At 40.5% G+C, this 21,501-nt stretch overlaps 1 protein-coding gene across 2 annotated transcripts in view; it reads right to left on the reverse strand.

The window, feature by feature from the left end:
• The window catches only part of thsd7b (thrombospondin type 1 domain containing 7B), a 221,223-nt gene that overhangs the window by 142,126 nt on the left and 57,596 nt on the right, over nucleotides 1–21,501 (reverse strand). For both annotated transcript variants that reach the window (XM_023950471.1, XM_020702165.2), the window contains exon 3: nucleotides 20,009–20,188. In XM_023950471.1, coding sequence (XP_023806239.1) covers nucleotides 20,009–20,171 — 163 coding nt within the window. In that variant the 5' untranslated portion in view covers nucleotides 20,172–20,188. The remainder of the gene's footprint in view (nucleotides 1–20,008; nucleotides 20,189–21,501) is intronic.

The raw sequence follows: 21,501 nt of genomic DNA on the forward strand, positions 1-21,501 counted from the left end.
AAATACACAGAGCTGAATATCATCAGCTTAAAAATGATAAGAAATATCGTTAAAAGAACTTAAAATATGCTGCAAAGGAGGCACATATAAAATAAACAAAGGTCCCAAAACTGAGCCTTGTGGGACACCAGAAGTGAGTGATGCAGAAGAGGACTTAAACGTTGAGAAAACGTCAGATAAGAGGAGAACCAGTTTAGAATGGAACCGAATACCCCAACCCAACTTTTTAGCCTGTCCAGGAGGACATAATGGTCAACATTGTCGAAAGCTGTGGTCAAGTCCAGTAACAGAAGCACACAGCATTTCCCTACATCACTCTGAGTCTGCATCAGGATGTCATTAGTGACTCTGAGAAGGGCTGTTTCAGTGGAGTGAACTCTGTGAAAACCTGACTGTAACTGATCTAAAATGCCATGAAGTGACCATGAGTGTAAAAATGCCCTTTGAGGTATTTATTATCAGAATTTTTTTTTTTTTTTTTTTTTTTTTTTTATGATGGACACCTCATCAGACATCAGCCCTTTCTTACAGGGGCTGTCACTGGAGACACGAAAAAAACAGACACTCTTTGAACAATTGGAATTTTTCAGCAGTTTACATAAATGAGGCAATTTCAACAGATTCTGAAGCGAAGAAAAACGACTTTGCACCATGCAACACTTTATGATTTTAAAGTATAAAGTATGCAATAATTCATATATTAGTTCAGTGTAATGATTATTGGCACAAAGCCACTTTTTTTCACACCACAAGCATCTGGTTTAAGGTGATTGCGTAAACACTTCACTACTGTAAAGTGTTGCTTCTAGCTCAAGCTGCTTTTCTGAATCAAGACAATTAACAAGTAGGATCAACTTAAGGATTCCAAGACCAGTCCATGTGGAACTCATACTTTCAATAATGCCTCATCTGTCATTTTCCAAATGTGCAACAACACGATTCAATCACTGAGTCAAAGCCTCAGAAAGATCCAGGAAAACTGTTGCACAGTCCAATCCAATAAAGTCATGAATAACTTCAGGATAGTGGAGATCCTCTGAAAGTGCCAGAAGACACACAACCATATCAAATAGACGTTCTTCAAGGGAACATCCCACCAGCAGGGGAGCGAGTAAGTTATCAGATTGAAACATGAAAGAGTGTGTTAGGTTTAGACATTAACCCTGACTTCTCTGAAACACAGGAGCGCTATCTCTCAGGATAATCCTCCTTCAGCTCAGAACTTACCTTCACTGAGCAGAGATTTTGCAACTTACAGTAGGAGGATTTATCTCCTCCAGACAGCAGACGGCACTTGAGTCTGCCGTTATGGGCTGGCTTATGTAACGGGGACTCGAGGGAACAGAAGACTTTTCTAAAGTGAAACATCTCACCAGCGAAACCTGCTCCTCATTAAAAACACAGCATTTTTATATATTAAAAATCCTCATTAATATAAATGATTCCTCTCTAGATGCAGTTGTTCTTTTTCACACCTTCACAACTGTTGCAGTTTCTGGATTTTTATCCCTCGCGTTTTGTCTCAGCCGTTTCTGTGTTCTAACCTGATCAGCTGCTTTTTTTTTTTTTAATTCTCCTCCATTCTCCCTGTGTAAGATCCTTGTGATTGGTTAGCTGGAACGCCTGCCGGGAAGCGCTTTTTGTTGGTTTAAGTCAAGTTTAATGAAGCAGTAATCCATCATCCCTCTGCCTCCTGCCTTTAGTCCTCAGTTTTCCTTCCTGCACAACACTACTACCAATCATCACGCCTCAAACTTCACAATGTCACACAGCCACGTCTTTACAACGCACAACTTTACAGAGAAAATGAAATGTGGATCATCCAAACCCTGTGTAGGGTGAGGGTTGTTCTGGAGGGTCATGGTGCATGCAGGGCTAAAGCCTAAAGAGAGAACAGCATCTAATCAATTTCAGTACCAATGAATCTATGGGAGGAAGGAGGCTTTTCAGGAGGAAGAAGAACATGAAGAAGTGGTGCAACAGGAATGTGTTTCTGGATGTCACATAAAGACCAACTAATGTCAACAGAGTAGAAGTAAATCCTAAAGCCGTAATAGGTTTAGGTTGACTCTTTTACAGAGTCACTCATACGTTTTTCAGCCTAATTACGGCTTCCTTTTTATTTATTTTGTTTAATAATCTTTGCATGTACTTTTATGGATTTTACTCTTTATTTTTTATTTTTTTTACTCCAGCATTGTCCTCAGGAGGATCCTCCACACAGGGACAAGCCCTTTTTGTTGAACTGGGGTTGTTGCAGTGGAACAGACCCCCAAAATATTATCTCCTCAAATTAACCTTAATTATAACCTTAATTAATTCTTGATGGCATAGACTCAACAAGGGACTGGCAACATTACTCAGAGAGTTTGGTCCATATTGACATGACAGCATCACACCGTTGCTGCAGATTTGTTGGCTGCAGATCCATGATACCGATCTCCCGTTCCACCACATCACAAAGGTTCTCTATTTGGTTGAAACCTGGTGACTGTGGAGGCCGTTTGAGTCCAATGAACTCATGGCTCCTTATCCTGCTGGAAGTAGTCATCAGAAGATGGTACACTGTGGTCAGAAATAAATAAATAAAATAAATAAATCCAATCCATTATTATTTTAAAAATTGAATCCGTAAAAAACACCCCCCACACCATGACACCACCACCACCAGCCTAAACCATTGATACAACGCAGGATGGATCCATGCTTTCATGTTGTTGACTCCAAATTCTGACTCTACCATCCAAATGTGGCAGCAGAAATGGAGACTCATCAGACCAGACAACGTTTTTCCATCCTCCATGGTCCATTTTTGGTGAGTCTGTGTGAATTGTAGCCTCAGGTTCCTGTTCTTAGCTGACAGCAGTGGTACCCGGTGTGGTCTTCTGCTGCTGTAGTCCATCTGCCTCCAGGTTGGACGTGTTGTTCTTTCAGAGATGCTCTTCCGCAGACCTCAGTTGGAACCAGTGGTTCTTTGAGTTCCTGTTGTCTTTCTATTAGCTGCATAGGCCATTCTCCTCTGGCCTCTGGCATCAAATAAATAATAAAGTAACTGGTGGGCCTATGTTTCATTATGTTGGGTGCATTCAATGTATTTTATAATTTCTTTTTAAATTTCTTTTTGTCTGTAACACACTTTTTGCATTGCCATTATTAAATAAAGTTTAATATAATTTAAATTATTTTTTCATTTGATTTGATTATGAGACCTGAATGACTGTTTGCTCTTTTTTATTCTCCGGTCACAATGTGGGTAAAAAGGAGGGAACTTAGATGATCCTTTATCCTGCAGGAGGCAAAAAGACACATTGGTCTGATGTCTTCCACCCCCCCTCCCCCTCTCATCTGCAATTTGAACAGGATGATGTTCAGCTTATGCAATGTTTAACTTCAACTTGACTTTTTGTCAAAAAAACACTCTTCACGACAATGCAAACACATTTAAATCCACTTCCTTCTGCCAAACCTCATTCCAGCTTCCCGAGAAAGAATGATCCCTGATCAAGGAAAGCCCCCAGCAGCCCCGCAGCAAAACCCACCAGCACCCTTTTCCCACCGCTGTCTGCGCCACGTTGCACCAATGTTCGCTTGCTTTGCTTTCTCTCATTGAAGTGCAACTTTGTGAAGGTCTCATTTAAATTTCTGTGAACTGCTCTCCCACCTGGGTTCCTCACCAGTTCAATATTTCAACCTTGGATTATATTTATGAGATGGAGGCACTTTGTTTGGAGGAATAATTATAAAACTTTGTTAAAAACTTTCTGCACATGATCAATTCTGTTTAGCTGTTTTTTTGAGCTGCCGCTGACATTTGTAGTTCGAAATGTTAAAAAAGGGGACGGCTAAAAAAAATTAAAAACTAATTTCATATATTTTGCTATAAGGAAAAGGGAATCTGCATTTACCAGGTATTAGTTCCATGACATTTGGAAGAGTTTTCCCAGTGAATCACAGGTGTTAGTATGATTGCAGCTGAACATGTGAGGATTTCCTCCATTCAATGAATGGATATGTGTTGCAGTAACCTGAAAAAGGTGATGTTTCAAATAAAAACCTTTTCACCTGCAGCAAAGAGAATAAGTCAAGTAACATGATAAAAATGTTACATCAGATGACTTCAGAATTCCCAGCAGGTTCTGTTGTCCAGGAAATACCACTGAGCTGTCCGCACATGGTCATATAACAAAGCTGCTGCGAGCTGCACATACACACACACACACCCTGCGCTGGGGGGGGAGTGCAAACACTGTGGGGCATTTGTTTCAGCCAAGGCGGTTCCTGCTGGACCTGGAACCAGGAAATCTTTGTCTACACTCATGGTCAGACCATCTAGATCAGTGTTTTTTTTTTTTTATTCTGGCTTTCTTCTGCTTGAATCCAGATCTACAGAAATGATTTCGTTTTTTCCACCATAAGACAAAGAAAATAGAAAAAGTAAATTCCTTTTATTTTTGGAATTTAAATAAATATCTTTACATAATAAACTTGCATATAAATTCTAAACAGGCTAAACAAAGCTGCAGCTGGCACTCCCACTATAAGGGTAAAACAAAAACATTGACTACATTCTCTGCTTTTAATTCAGTTTTTATATTCAAGATTTGAACTGGCTTAAAAACTTCCAAAACCAGGAAAGATTTAGATATAAAAGTAACATCAAATGTGATTTTTTTTCAGCTTCTTCAGTAAAAATGATGCTGCAGGAGCAACACTGCGGCTTTGACCCGAAGTGTTTGTATTTGCTAAATCATTAGACAATCCGCTCGTGTTTCCAGTCTAACCACAGAACGCTTGTTTCATATCAGAAAAGCAAAATCAGCATCAACTCCTGTTTAGAGCGCCGATAAATCAGCTCAGCGATCTCGTGTTTCAACCACACGCTAATGATTTTTAGAAAATGTGCTTAAGACTCTGCAAACCAATTAATGGGTCAACCGTTACAAGATCCAACCCCGCTTTTGATTAAATCCTGATTTTAATTCAAAGGACGTTTATGTGACAGTGCCGTTCACGATTAACGCTGTGTCTGCTGATGGCAGAGAGGCTCTTTAAAACCCTATTAGGGTGAAATGGAGTCGAGCAAGAGGACAAACAGAGCAGCCATCACGCCAAAGTCAATGTTAAGTTTTATCTGCCAAGGTCATCCAGCTCCGAAGCTTCTACTCATCTTTCATGAGCATTTTGACAAGCGGCTATAATTACAGAACAAGCGTTAAAGTTTAATTTGATGGAAATGAATACACCCTGACATGACTCCTGTTGAATTAGTTTTCTTTGCACTTCATTGAAACAACCTTTTTTTGTGTGTGTGTTTTGTCATAAAATCACAAAATTACAAACTGTGAACTAATAACTGTGACTGAAAAATCAATCCGCCTAAAAAAATAAGCAGAAAACCAGGCGTCAACAGAATTAATTAAGTTGTTTTGTTGTGCCCGCTGAGTTCAATACGCTGATCCAGCTCTCCTGCAGCTGTCAACACCCGGGGATTATTTAGCCGCTCGGCCGACGGGATGAATGAAAAGGCGTTAACTGACGGGAAGAATGAAAACGGATGACACGCCGCACAGACGAGCGTGGGCTCCGTCCAGACATACAAGCAAAACAATACCTCACTTTCAAAAACTCTAAATTGCATTCAATGGCTTGTTCCATCATGTCATCTAAAGTCTCACCGGGTTGCAACAGTTGGCAGCAAATGACAGGCATTATTTGGGATCACCAGGTGTTCTGAAATGACTGAGGGTTGTTGATTAGTTCAGGTTCTCACTTTGGTCTCATTGAAGTTTTGCTCATTTTAGAAAATCTACAGCAAAAGTTTTATATTAATAAGATCACAGATTTTTCCTGATTTAGTATTCAAAAGTCTTACAAATGTTCCATCTGACATAGTTTGCAACACATTTGACTTTCAAAAGTCGCAAGAAACGTTTATCAGGATATTCATTTGGTTTGGTAAATGCAGCACCCCCTTTTATTCATGCAGCTCTTATAGCAATAAATGAATGTGAATGCAAAAATGAGAAACTACATTTTTCTTGTTTTACTAATAATTGGGGCTGCACGGTGGCGCAGTGGTTAGCGCTCTTGCCTCACAGCAAGAAGGCCTCTGGTTCAAGTCCCAGCTGGGGGACGTGAAAAACTACATCAACGGGGGACCTTTCTGTGTGGAGTTAGCATGTTCTCCCCGTGCATGTGTGGGTTTTCTCCGGGGTCTCCGGCTTCCTCCCACCATCCAAAAACATGCTTCATAGGTTAATTGGCAACTCTAAATTGTCCCTAGGTGTGAATGTGAGAGTGAATGAGTGTGTGTTTGTGGACATTCTACCCTGCGACAGACTGGCGACCTGTCCAGGTTGTCCCCTGCCTTCGCCCACAAGTGGCCGGGATAGGCTCCAGCAGCCCCGTGACCCCGAAAGGAAAAAGCAGTTAAGAAAATGAATGAATACTAATAATTGTAAATGTTTTTTTTCTGTATTTTCTTTCAATTCAGGCCTTCAGCCAAAGGTCACGGCACAGTGATGCAAACACAACTCAGAGTTTAATGCACAAACTCCATTGAGGTTCACGTTGCAAAACACTTGCATGCTCAGAATTTCAGATACTTGCTTTGTCATGAATCTGTTCAGTGAAATAGATGACATCCTCACATGAAGTTATCCTATATTTCTCATTTAGATTGACTAAAAAAGTGTTAGACACCTGCCTCTCGCATTTCATTTTATTTAATTTACTTGAAGTTCCAACATCACAAGAGCAACACTTCACTTCTCAAGTCAAAGCTGAGATAGCTGTGGAAAAGTTTAAGACATTTTAGAAACTATGAGCACCAAAATAAAACATGTTCCACAACATGCAGAGTTCAGGAGCCAAACCCATCCTTCCGTTTTCAAAACCCACTATCCCTCATGGGGTCAAGGGGTTGTTGGAGCCAATCCGAGCCCCTGCTGGGGGAAGGTGGAGTTCACACCCGATGCCTCACCACGCCATCACAGGGCCACACAGACACACTCAAACACACACTTTGAAATTCACCAATTAACCTGTGAAGCAGGTTTTTGGGCTGTGGGAGGAATCTTGAGTGGAAACCCCCACAAATGCACAACAATCCCAGCTGGGATTTGAACCAGGGCCTTCTTTCAGTTCTCCTCGTTCACAGGTATCAAAGTAATTGCTACAATTTTTTTTTTACAAATTCAAGATTTATTGTTTAGAACTTAAACAGAGAAAGAAAATGAGTATTTTGGATATTTCCAAATGTTCCAAATACTTCCTTGTTTTTAGCCAATTCAACAGCAATATGGCTTTTATGCTACGTTCACACCAGGCTCGGAAATGGGCAAAAGTTAAACAAGTTGAACTTTGACCAATCAGCGAGTTGGATTTGGGAGTGACTTATGGGTAGCAACCTTTTCAAAACATTGGAGTCCCAACCATCTGAAAAGTGACCATAAAGGAGAAATTAATGATTGCGGTTTGTGTCCAGCTGGAAATATGTGACTCCACGTCTTTCATATAACGGAATAGAGCTGTGAACTGGTTTAAGGAATGAAAAGCGCTTCATAAATAAAACTTGATTTGATTTGAAAGAAAAAGAATCACTAGTTTTGAAGCCTCTTCAACCGTGAGAACGTGCTAGTATCAGGTTGCGACAGTCCAGAGTTAACACTGTACGTTAAAAGCGCGTACATTCTTGAATGCACCACACAAGCCCACTGTGAGATGTGAGGTTTAAACAATCAGTTTGTACATGTAGAATCTGTTATCAGACAGAGAAAACCCAATGAAGCAGAGGTGGAGTTTCATACTTAGTAACAAATCTATTCAAGTGAAAGGAAAATGTATGGTACTGGAAGACTACTCACAAAGTTTCTACAGTAAATGTATCAGAGTAATTGCCATTTACTAGACATTTTTCTTTGCTGTATTTAAAAATGATGTGGTTTTAGCTCTCTCAAGACATATATTCATAGATAGGACAGTACATTGGTCCCTCGCTACATCATGGTTCACCTCTCACAGTCTGGGTGTTTTGCAGACTCTTTTCAACGTGAATTTATTTGACTATTATTATTTTTTTGCAACCTCCTTGATTGACTGTAGACCTTGTCTGTGATGTGTCTCCTGTACAGAATGCGTTCAGTTTATCACATTTACATAAATATTCGATTGCAAGCAGATTTTTGTTTTCATTCCATAAATTTATTTTTCTACGAAGGTCTGAGTTTAGACGAGAGAAAAATGTAAAAAAGTTCATGTCGGGCTGTGTGTAGTGAGGAGTTTTACAGCCTTGAAACATCTGTAATTCCATTTTGTGGATTTCACCTGTCGTGGGTTATTTTTGGAATGTATCCCCTGTTAGACAAGGGGACACTGTAATATTAAGCCATTGTCACTGAAAAGTGAAAATTGACTCTAGTTTCTTCAGTTTTGGGTTTCCAACAACAACCACAGCCGTTAGTCTTGCCATCATCTTGGATGTCATGTATGGTAACCCAACCTCCCCAACAACAAAGCATGGAGAAGGACCTGCAGAATTATGGATACAAAATCAGAAAGAAACTAAATTTGTAGAAAGTGGATGAAGACGTTTGCTGGTTTACAAAATTTGTAGGTCTCAAAGAAGAAGAAGAAGAAGAAAAAAAGCTGTGACGAAGGCTAACCAGACTTAGGGAACATTCTTTCCTTCCCTCCAAAAACATGTTTGTGATAGGCGCACAAGGACCTGTCAGGTCAGGGCCAGGTTTATTAAAAGCTCCAGATTACCATGGTAACCTCACACAGCTTAAATGGATTGGTTTAGTGGGGTACCGGTCTTTATGTAAAAGAACAACCATGAGTGGGCACTGAAGTTTGTTTTGCTTTTAAGGTTAGGACAATAAACATATTTTTATGGGGCCGAGTTGTTCTGCTTAACCACCAAGCGTTGTGTGTTGTGTCACAAATTTTAAATATTTTTAGGAGTTTGGATATTCAACATTGGTGAGAATATTTTTTTAAAAAATGACACTTTTCTATTAATTAAAAAAAAAGATAAATTAAAGGCAAATAGATGTTTACCTTTTCAAAATAAGAATAACCAACAATTTAACTGCTTTTTGAGAAATAATCTTGGAGGGTTTTTCTTGTAATGGATAAAAGCTACATTTTATCTTCCTGAAAAATAATTTGCGTTTGCTGGTAATTCTGACAGGATAATCCCACATCTATGGGTTCCTCACAGGCCTCGTCTTTATTCTTGCTCTCATGGATCCCGTGTTTTGATTCTTCCGCTGCGGCACGGCAGCTGATCAAAGGCTGAACTAAAACAAGCACTGTGGATAGACAGCGATCTGCAATCGGAAAATGATTCATATGGGAGGATTTCTCAGGGAGGAATATAAATCCATCAGCTTTCCTCCTCACTGTCTCTCCATTCTTAGCCCCTCTGGGTCAAACACACAAGAAAAAGGTTATTTTAGCAGGTCTCCTCAGAGGCAGCCGTTCAATTTTACAAAACTTTATTGCCATGTTTGCCTTTTTTCTGCATTGAGTGCATGAGACCAACCATCATCCATTACTGTGGTTATATTCTTTATTTAAGAGTTGCTTAAAGATACAAACTGTTCCTTTCACTAACTAAACAACAGAGAATAAAGTGATGTAAACTCAGAGCAACCACCAAAAAAACAAAGCATTTTATCAGCTGGTAACCTATTTACTTGCAGCTCTGTCAGCAGTTGGGGGTAGAAGCACTTGTGCTGACAAAGACAGAGCACTCCAGCATGGAGAGCAGCTTGTCAGAGAAGCACAGAGGAGGGGATTCTTTTTCTCCCTTTTTTTTCAAAGCCAGGACGACTCAATCTCCTGAAATTATTGTAAAAGCACAGACGACACACTTTGTTGAAACAGATTTTGCTTTCCCCTTGATCTGAATTTGCAGTGAATTTCTCCCCGAAGGGAGATTTATATAGAGAGTCCAAGGATCCGGTTCTGGAGTGATGGAGTAACAATGCCGTGTCACACGGGCTTGATCCATTTTGCTTTGTGCAAAACAAGAAGTCAGGAGCGGAGTCCGTTCATTTTACCCAAAGACAATTCACTTTTTGTTATCTTTCTTTGTCTGACTTTTTAACAGGCATGCACGGTGCAAGATGCAAGGACACACTGCCACTTCCACCTCCATTCATCTTAAGATCTAGCTGCTTGCTTTAGTCCTGACTGACAACCTTCTCTATACCCGTGTGATTCTGCAACAACGGAAAAGAACCAGTCAATTTAAGAAAAAGCTCAGTGTTAAGAATTTTTTTAGATCGGATGTTTGTATAAAAAAGGTTCTGTTAATCTTTATCTTTGAAATCGTGTTGGAAGGTTCATCCGAGTCCCGATTGAAGATACATTTAAATGAGGCAAACTGAAGGCATTCTTTACAGGAGACACCGCACAGAAGAGATTGATTGACAGCGGTTTACAGCCAATCAGGATGCAGAACAAAAAAATATATAATTATGTTCATTTCTGTCAAATATATGCACGTTTGTTAGAATTTCTGCATCCACTGGCCAGACGTTATAAAGACGGAGCAATGCAACTGTAGGAGAACAGTCTGTTCTGAGAACAATAACTGTTCTTGTTCAGAAACGGATTCTCTTAAAATGTAACAAGAAAAATCTAAAATTGTTGTGATTTTCAGGAGCACTTGTTTCAATTGTTCTTCCATCTCGCATCGTAACTCTGAAACAGCGTGGCCCTCCATCCACCCAACAGTTGACTTCATCCGTTCGGCATGGATATGCCTTTGAAAGCTTTTGGCAGAAACATTTAAACTGATACTGATTCCATCAAGAGAAGCACAAGTTTCAGCTCCAGCTAACGCCAAAGAAAACATCCTGCCATTTAGCCCGATGGGGTGTAATTGCTAACAGACCTTCGGGGGTCCCATTAGACCTGGATCTGTCACAAAACAGAACCACTAAGCACAATATGAGAGAAATATCTAAAGATTCACCAGATACTAGTCCAAACATGTCGCTGTTGTCAGGTTTGGCAATATTTTCATGTTGGGATCAATTGGAACATTTAAAGCCTTTTCAGTGGTGATATGTCATTCATTTTACACTACAAACCTTTTTAATGAAGGAATCCCAGACTTGATTTTTGAGAAGCTCAATGAGTGTCATGTGTTTCTTTTTAAAATCTATATTTTATCCTCTTATGATCAATTCAAACTGAGGGAGATTTGTCCCGAGCTGAACATTTCTGGACTAAAATAACGGATGTGAAAGGCCTGTTCTGTTTGAAAGACACTTCAGAGCAGCACATTTCTGTGGAAGCTCAAACTTCTGCAAGAATGTTTTCATGGGATTTAGGATCTGAGTGCCATGAATCTTCTGCCTGGGACCTCTCCAGAGACGAGTTGCTGGCTTTTATGATAATCTCAGTCAGCGCCCTGCCAGTCAGAAAGAAGGACACAAGGTTAAAATGAGAAATCTATTGAACATGAGTCTTTAGGGCCGTTGAGGAAACGTGTCAAAGTTTGTCAAGGTTGCCCTGACAGCTGCAACATGCACATTTAAATTAGACTAAGCAGTGTGACAGTTTGCTGTTGACGTGTTTTAGTTAATGAAACCTGCTGCTGAGCGTCCGATGCTTTTAACCGGATCAACAGTTGTTAGTTAGTGTTGAACTCATGGTGGAGTATGGATACTATCAATTTGGGCAGCCAGACCTTAACTAGTAGAAAAGGTAGGGAATGTCATTTTATTTTGATTCTAAAAAGGAAAAAATAAATAAAAACAAAGTACTGCTCAAGTGAAACTCAAACTTAAAATAAAATATTTGGTCAATATGTAAAAAAGGAAATCCCCTAATAATTTAGCTATAAGACATAAACATTAGGAATGTGTCTCTAAGTCTTTATAGGGCATTTGTGAGACTTTATTAGCATTTATGGATGTTCTGATGGTGTTGATATGGTGCTTATTAAGACATTTGTTAGCATTTGTAAAGGTCTTATGATACATTGAGTAGACATTTAGTTGGATTTGTAGATACCTCACATGGCTTACAGGTATTCTTAGACTACGGTCACGTATCTCAAAATGCAACAGTGCGACAACCTAAATGAAAGTTTTTCAACAAAATCAGCAGGTGGCACTTTTACACGCCATGCGGTGGGCGCGGAGGTTTTTAAAGAAAAGTTCAAATTAAACGGCGACCTGACAATTGTTTGACATTTGTCAGTGGCCGCCCGAGCACATTTGGAGGTCGCGGGGTGGCAATGCAACTGCAATCCAGTGCCATGAAGGCAGCAGCGCCATTATTGACTGATGGGAGGGTCTTCAAGCTCCCCGTGCTGCCGTCCCACTGCCACCGTCTCATTGTCAGAGATCGTACAATAGCAGCACGGGAAATTAATGCTCTTTATCCAATGAAGACTCCTGCTGTAGTTGGACCGCTTAGATCTTTGTTTTCTTTGCCCTTGTTGGGTTTCTTGGGAGCAATATGGTCTTAAAATTGGTAAATTCACGAGATTCTTATAAGCTACTAGGTGGCTGGCAGCTGGTGGCACATGATATGGATGGTCCATCATCCAATCAGAGCCGGGCGCTGATCCAGCTGCCACCGCCCTGTGGCTGCCCAGCTGTAGCCTGATTTCCTAACAACGTCATGCCCACCTGACTGACTGACACCTGACTGCTGCCGTCTACATTCATGACCACGCCAACAACTTTCAAAAACTCAGGAGGCGGCAGGAAATCTGGAAGATTCTACAGATGCCTCTTCATCGCGTGGTGGCAGTTGTATTTGTGGTTGCTGTAAAGGTCTTAAAGGACTGGAGGAAGCTTATCACGCCCCCTGATAATCGAACTCTGATTTCCCCATGTGCCAAAACTCTCGATTTGTTTCTACAAAGGGGAAGCATCCACCTCCCTTATTTGTATTATTTTTCCAAGATTTATGAACACGTTTTTTGTTTGTTTATAATGAGTTGTTTGGTCGTTCAAGTTGGGTTTCCGCTTTTGTAACAATCACGCCAGCGTGATTCTGTTTCAGTCAACAGACCCATGAATTCTTGGTTGTAATGTTTTTGTGTCAGATTCCCAGAGTTTTTAATATCTGTGTTTTGTCATTTTTTCCAGTCTTTAGTTTTCTGCTGTTGGGTCCTAACCTTTTCACAACGGCAAGATAAAAAGCTTCTGTGTAAACAGAAATGTGGAAACAGTTTCTCTGAAGCTTCATTTTTGGTTTTAATCATTCTTCTTGGGGCTTACAAATAAAAATCAGTTTGGTCAAGGTTAAAACCCAATAAAACTTCACTTAATTTAAGTATCTGAAGTTCCAAACACAAAAACAAGAAGAAAAATCTCACAAAACCCCTGTGTTCTCGGTCAAACCGCAGACATTTTTCTCAGATGCCCCCCTGGAATGCAGCTCTTTGCTATTTGAATGTCTTTCTGATTTTTTTCTGGATTATGGTGAAGGCACTCTGTCGCTATGGCATCGTCCCTGGTTCACTTGCTTTCAGGTCTTGGTATTTTGTTAGACTTGGTAAGTCTGTTCCTGCTTCTCTGTGGTGCTTTTACCGACCACCAAACCCTGACCTTTCCAAAAATGGCAGTAAAAGTGAAATAAAATAAGCCTGAAAGTTAATGGAACACGTTTTTTTCATGATCTCTGCAATACTCAGAAGCTAGTCTGTCCTTCCCAAATAATTCACTATTTTCATTAATCTAAAGAAAGTATTATTATTAATTCTATGAAATAGAGTCGTGGGACAAAACCTGTTCATTACAATTTTAATGTTCACAAAAACAAATGTTTAAAAGTTTTGTCCACAGCTGATCCAGATGTTTTATGTTTTTATATTCCTGTGAAAAGAGGTGATTTTTTTTTTATATTTATATTTAAGGTCAAATATAAAAAAAAGGTTGGGGTGTGTTTCATAGCTGTGATGCTGCTGATGTTTTACATAAAACTGGTATCTGTGGAGTCCTCTAAGTTCAGCCTGAAATGAGCTTTCAGTTTATCTCAATTTCCACACAATGACAAATTATGCAGAAGTAGGTCAGTATTTCAAAATGATGATTTTTTTTCTTTTTCTTTCTTCTTCCTCCTTCAAAAGAAAATGGAGCAAAAGATGTGGTTTTGTCAGCTGACACTTCCTCCCCGACCATTAACATGACAAAGCTCATTACACAAGCAGGATCTGTGCAGCACTTCTGATGTAAAAATGAAAAATAGGACATCAGTTGCATTTCTGTCACATCTTTTGACTCCAAAGTCGAACAAAAAACAGAACTGTTGAAACTAAACTGGAGGCTTTTCCATCTTCTCCAGACAAAAAAGTTATAACGCTCTTTTAAAAAACACCATAATTTCTGATTTTAGAATTAAATCCAGAAATGCCAATGAATTCTATTCAACTGCGAAAACCTTTAACCTGCTGTGAGTAACTGGATTTCCCCTCTGTGAATTATCTTGTGTCATCTGGGTAAAAGTGAAATCCTGGGAGGCTCTGATCTTTGCTCTCTGCTTTCGCTGAGCTCATTTTCAGAAACAACAAAAGCTCCGACGGCAGCGGTGCCTGATTTCAGCTTTGATGGTGTAAGAGCAAGATGAAATTTCAAACAAATATACTCAGCGACTGGAATGAAATGCAAATGTTGCCAGACTGCATCAAAGCACAAATGAGTGCATCTTTCACACCAGTCAAAAACACAAAAAAACAACTTCTATCACCTCTTTGTTAAATTAAACTTTTATTTTCCAGACCTGCATTTATCTGGGGAGAAGAGAGAATTATTTCATCACAGAAAGACCCAGGCCGTCATGCTGTCCCAGCCTCACGCCTAAAGTTAAAAATGCAGTCTTTTAACTGGCAGCTGGAAACAATTCTGCACATGCATGAAAATAACGTGCAATCTCCAAACAGAAACACACCATGCTTTCCTCTAGACCTACTTTAGCTTTTTATGTAGATTAAAAACAACTTTATATATAACAATTTCTGTAAAGGAAATGTCTTTAATGGTGAGGAGGCTATGTAATTACTAAAAGTATCACTTGTTAAAGTCTGCGAGGCTCCTTTCTTCAAGATGGGAAACTTTCTTTTCATTTAATTTTTTTACCCTGCAATATAAAACTGACGAGAGCAGCTCCTTCAAGCAGGAACTAAGATTCCAGTCATTAAGAAAAACCTTTATTGATTTCTCAATCTTCTGCAAATCATTGCCCTGCAGCTAAATCTTATAACGGAAAATTCCCACGTAGCGTACCGATTCGCTTCTGCACAAGACTCTTGGCAACAGCGCATGAAAATGACTGTCTTTTTAGCTCCCAAAGGAAGAAACATTAGGTGCAACTAAGGTAATAAATATCAGCAGACGAAAAAGAAATGAATGCTTTTGATAATAGCGCAGGCTTCTCTGCAGTCTCCAGTGCATTGTGAAATGATGGTAGGATATGAGAGTTTGCCTCTTAGTGTTGATGATGCTTCTCTTCTGTGAACCAGTTCCCCGTTCAGTCAGACACAAAAGTAAAAAAGAAAAACGTCTTTTCTTCAAAAAAGCTTTGATGTGTTTCACAGCCACATCTGGGATCTCACATGTGCCTATAAAACCCTGCTTTTCCTGCTTTTAACAAGGCAGTGAAGAAGAAAAAAATGCAAGTAACATCTTAAAAAGGTGAATCCCAGTCTTCGAAAGGACATAGATGCAGGACCTCTGGGGGAATCTGGGAGAGCTTCAAAGGCGTCAATTTTAACACGCTTTGTTTGGCTCCTCTGACCTGAGCGCAATCTGACTGACATGGGAAATCAGGCGTTTTGATTATTGTCGGGATACTTTTTTCCTCTTCTTGTTCTTCTTCTTTCAAAGCCCAGTGTTAGCATCATGACCATAATAAAAGTTTTTGTAGTGGAAGTGATGTTGTTGGAAATCCTGCCTGTGCTTTTTAAAAAAATGCCTGAATGTCAGCGTGGAGCTGTGGTCCACATTTAAAGGCATGAAAACAAATCAAATCTGCACGACATTTCAAAAATAGATGCATGAACCACCACTGCAATGAGAGAAGACTCTTGGTTTAATCAAACAAGACCCAACAATCGGTTAATATGTTTGAATCCTACAGATTCCCTCCCTGCAGTAAATTAGAGTAGGAAGCTACAGAAGATACTGACTAAACTAAACCCTTCTATGCTGATCTGGCGGTAGCCAACATTGTGCATTTGTGCTACAAAAAGATCCAGTCCGAGTGTTTGAACGCAAACGTCTTTGAGCAGTAATTTTAAGAGTCAAATAATAGTCCCATTAGCCTCCGCCTTTCAGGACTCCGTTCTGTTTTTCAAGACACTGATGAAGGTCAATTCTAAATGAATCCAGCTCCCCGTTTGAGATGGAGACTCGCAGCTTAGCTGCAGCTCTGGGAACTGGCTCACATAAAAGACGAAGCCCTCAGTGCAGCTGGCTGAGAAAGACACCCGACACAATAAAGTGGCTGTGCTAATTAGAAGAAAATCCAACCTCGAACGGCGATTCAAAAGAAAACAAAGAGACGGCTTATGTTGCAAATCAGGTATCGTCTAAAATACTGTTTGAGTTAAAGATTCAACCTCTAAGAAGCTCCGTGATTCTAAAACAACATCCAAAATGAACTTTAGTGCATGTAGGGATTCTTCAGCAAAAACATCAGATATCCTTCTTCACACAAACCAAATGCAACTGTTGCAAATACAAACAGGAGTTTACATTATTCAATGCATATAAGAAATTATAAATAGCCACCTGGATGTACTTAAGCAAATAAGCAAAGGCAATAATAAATATCTTTTCCAACAAGTTACTGAACCATGGCGACGCAGTGGGGAGATTCTTATTTCGTTAACCACCGTGTCTGAAGATTCATCCCGCAGTCGCAGAAAAAAAACTAAAGCGAGTTCAAATTATCCATCTCAATTTATCTCCTGAAAAGTCAAAGCGAGAGCCACAGCTCAGGCTTCACAGGCAGGTTAAATTACAGGACAACATTTGAGGAAACAGAGAAAGGTTAGGAAGAGCGCAGAAAGAAGGCTTTCAGAGAAGGAGACAAATGAGCTCAGGAAAAAAATAGTCACTCAGGTAAAGAAATAATGAGTGCAACGATCAAATATAATCATGCTGCCCACCTGATGGCAAGTTAAAAATAAAGAATTAAACTGTAAAAAAAATGTTCAAGGATGTAAAAACAAACAGCTTCACTAAATGAACTCTCCATGATCAGTGGATCATGGAGATCAATATTTTTTATCATTTGCTGCTCAGTTGCTGTCACAACCTCTAACAGAAGCAGCAAATGCAGATGTATTCTGAGGGTAAAAGTCCGTTGGTCTGGAACAAGCATGCTTAATTTGGTCCGGATCAAGTCCTAAACCTTGCATTTGGTCTGTACTCAGACTGTCGTCAAGCTGTTCCGGACCAAAGCTTGCACACAAAACCACACGACCAAAGATCTCTTCACTTGTTGGTCAGGAGTTACGAGGGCGGGGCGAAGCAACTAGAGGCAGAAGTTATGGAAGTCCTGCGCTTTGCAGTCTGTGAAGAATATTTAGAAACTGCCTTTAACTTTTATTACACTAATGGTTTAAACTTGATTCACTATGTATTGTCATCTCAAAATTATATTACATTTGAAGGCGGCACAGCCAAGCTATTTTCCTCACAGTTTATTCTCATCCTCCCTTTTTCTGTCATGTGTGATCTGCTGAGCAGGCCTCAGAGTTATCTTCACTTTAGCCTTGGAGCTCCTCTCCATCAGCAACTTGTGGGCGTGATTTTCACACGAGGTCCATCGGACGATCTTCTGAATATGCAAATGCAGGGTTTATATACCAAGCCAATCTCTGAGCTCGTGGGTTCGGACTTTGAATGCACCATGTTCATCTGTCTGTCCCCTTCCTGGTCTTTGTCATGATAGTTCTCGTATTCAGGCTTTAGATTTCGCTGATCAATTTTTTAACTTTTACTGTAAATATATTTGTGTCCAGTTGAAAGAACAAACTTTGATACAGACAAGATGCAATATCCCCCCCTCCCTCCTCCCAGATTTCTATTAAAAAATGTTAAGATGGTTGGTGTATTACAACACTTTCCTTGCAGGCGTACTGGAGTAAAGATGATTGTCGTGTTTAAGTTTGAGACTTCCTTTTTGTTTCCAAATTGATTTTCTTCTCCAGTAAAGAAACAACTTCCACGCCATCTTAGCTCTGCAAGGATGTCAAATCCTCACCCTTGGTGTCCCGGTTCCAATCCCTCCGAACATGAGCTCTTTCAAGTGAAATTAATCAATCTCTTTATCACTTGGGCAGTGTCATTACCCAACCACAGAGTGAGAAATGAAAGTGCTAATCACACAGCAAGCGGGGCCTTTGTGTGGGGAGCCCAAATTTTCTTCTTCAAACTGCTTTGCAAATGCATTTTCAAGTGAACCTGTGAAGCGAAGAAAGAGTGAGCTCACCTTAACATTCCCTTTAAAGTACAAAAATGTTTGACATTGGCTCTCAGTCAACTTCAACACAAGCAAATTCACTTTCAAATGCTTTATGAGAGAGGACACCTGATAGAGGCTTAGTCCCAACTGCCCTCACAGGTGGATACAGGTCGTCTGTGGGGGAAAAAACGCCAAACCTGCACAGGCCATGGAGATGACCCGCAGGAAATACCAAAGTTGTAGATCGCTCAGTGAACTCGTAGACTAAAAATGTTCATGCACGGTTTTCTACAGGCGTGCACAGAGATCCTGTTGGGGCTCTTCACGTGATATACGTACACCTTACGAGCCTTAAAGGAACTCCCAGGCTCACCTGCAGGCCAAACCACCAGACAGGTGACTGAGGCTGTGTTCACACCGGCTGGGTCGACTCACACTCAAGTGGCCACTTTCAAGAAAAAGTTGATGTAAACGCAGGTCAAAGTTTGGTCTTCAGCATCCAGAATGCTCATGTTTATGCGTCATTACACAAGTCCGGTCGCGGGCTCTACGTTCAGAATGGCTGCTAAAACACGACAACGCTGAACTTTGACCAATCAGAGACTCAGATTTGGTTGTCACGTGTATTTCTGTCCTTTTCAAAACACCAAAGTGCCAACCGTTGAAAATATGACCAAGAAGGAGAAATAATTAGATTTTGTGCCCGGCCAGAAAGATGTGACACCAAGACGGACATTTATAGGAACAGAGCTGTGAAAACCAAAAGTCTGGCAAGATTAGTGGGATTTGCACCGCTTTGACTTTTCACATCAACCTTATCCCCCTGAAGGAGACGGATAAGTGCTATTATACAGTAAAAAATAAATAAAAAACAAGAGAAGAAGAAGAACCCCCCCCCCTTCTGCTCCCTGCTTGTCCGGTGTGAACACCACTGGCTGAATGCGCGTTCATGAAACGGTGTGAACATAAATGTAGTTTTGTGGTTGCTCGGTGTTCTGCTGAAACTGACTCCTCTATGGGTGTTTGGACAGAAGACAACCCTCATTGTGAGGCTTAACAGGTTTAAATAAGGATAATTCAGTTAAATCATTTTTCTTTAATTAGGAAATAATAATAATAATGGATTGGATTTATCTGCGCTTTTCAAGACACCCAAAGCGCTTACATTGTGTCCATTATTCATTCACTCCTCATTCATACTTGGTGATGGTAAGCTATGGTTGTAGCCACAGCTGCCCTGGGGCAAACTGACAGAGGCGTGGCTGCCATTTCGCGCCTACGGCCCCTCTGACCATCACCGGGATCATTCATGCGCATTCACAAACCAGTGGAGCCACACTGGAGGCAAGGAGGGTGAAGTGTCTTGCCCAAGGACACAACGACATTTTTGCTGGTGGGAGCGGGGATCGAACTGCTAACCCTTCGATCATTGGACGACCCGCTCAACCACCTGAGCCACTGTCGCCCTATGCATACAATCAACTGAAAACACGCAGCAGAATGTTTGGAGTGCAAATACCTTTGTTGAAAAAGTTAACATGTCGATAGTTTAAAAGTATTTTACCTGCTTTCCATGAGAAATGTTGGTCCCTGGGTAGAACTGTGTCTGTTGAAGGGATTGGAATGGTAAAAAGAGACAAGAGGAGGAAGAGGCTGACCAACTTTGCAGTGTGCCGAGTCCAGGCGATGACCCCAAAGTCATTTTTTAGAATCATAGTCCAGCCCATCGCTTCCTCTCTTACTCCTGTGGGATGGAAATGAAATTCATCAGTATGTCAGTGTGACCAGAAACCCCGGCCAGAGTCGCCACGGGCAGAGACTGTGTGCAGCCCTGGTGGGGAATGAAGACAGACGAAGCGGCTGAGACAAATCATGCACATTTTTCTGTACAGCAGGGACTCGACCATTAACTCCACAATTCATGCTTTCCTTTCTTTCTTTTTTTTTTTCAAGCCAATCCAAAGACGACGTGGAAGCAATCTGCTTCCACACCTGGACTTCAAAAACTGGGTTCTGAATGAAAATTTGGGCTTAAATCAAACTGTCACCTGGGATTTTATCACCACCTGAAGCCCTTCCTGTGGTGACAGAGTGGATAGTTATGGAAAAATCCCAAGAGTAACCAATCACATTTCAGATTCTCCGTTACACGGAAACATGTAAACCATAGACCATGTAAAGCCAGTCCTTTATGACGGGTGCTGCTGTTCACCATAAGTAGAACCAAAGTGGGAAACTTGCTTCTCTCCTGCGACAGACGCTGATCCGCCTGTGAACTTGGGTTTTACTACTTTTTATTGCAGCTTATTTCTTCTCATCTCCTGCTTTGTGACTCGTCTCAGGAGGGCTCAGGATTAGTCCTGGATTCACTTGTCTTCTAATTTTATTGCACCAACAGCAAAATTAGCAACTATGGGACTGCAGCCGGTAGCACCTGATGCTCTGAGAGACTTTTGGAACCGAGGTGATTCATTTTCCAGAAAACCCTGATTTTACTGCACTGCAGCAAGAGGGACTTTTCTTCTAATAGGATTTATTTTGTAGGAGATGCATGTAGATTTCTTATTAACAATCACTCCCCACGTTTTTTTTGTGTTTTTTTTTTGATTAAAGATTTGTGACAAAAACTGAGCAAAGAGTTCAGACTGAATAGACCGACTAGTCTTTCATGGCAATTTATATTCAACTAAAGTGAATATGAACTGTATCATGGCAGCATCACCATCTGTCTCTGCTTCCTCCTGCTAATACTAATGATAAAACCAAAAGAGCGGGTTGTTGTTCCAATGATGACAAATCATAAAGACTGCTAACGATAAACGAAAGGCGGAAAGCATTTTAGGTTTTGGATTATTTACACATGGTGTAGCTATGAAAGCACCAGGCGGGGAATTATTTTTTGCTTCATCTAATTCAGCAAAAATTTGACTTTGCTTTTTATTTTGGTGGGAGAGAAAAAAATGTTTCTTGAGGAAGACATGTTGGGATGAAGATGGCTTGGTGCCCAGAAATGGACCAGAAGATGCACCAAATGGACTGTCCAATTTTCCTCATGAT

Source organism: Oryzias latipes, chromosome 21, assembly GCF_002234675.1.
Source record: "Oryzias latipes chromosome 21, ASM223467v1".
Classification (NCBI taxonomy): Eukaryota; Metazoa; Chordata; class Actinopteri; order Beloniformes; family Adrianichthyidae; genus Oryzias; species Oryzias latipes.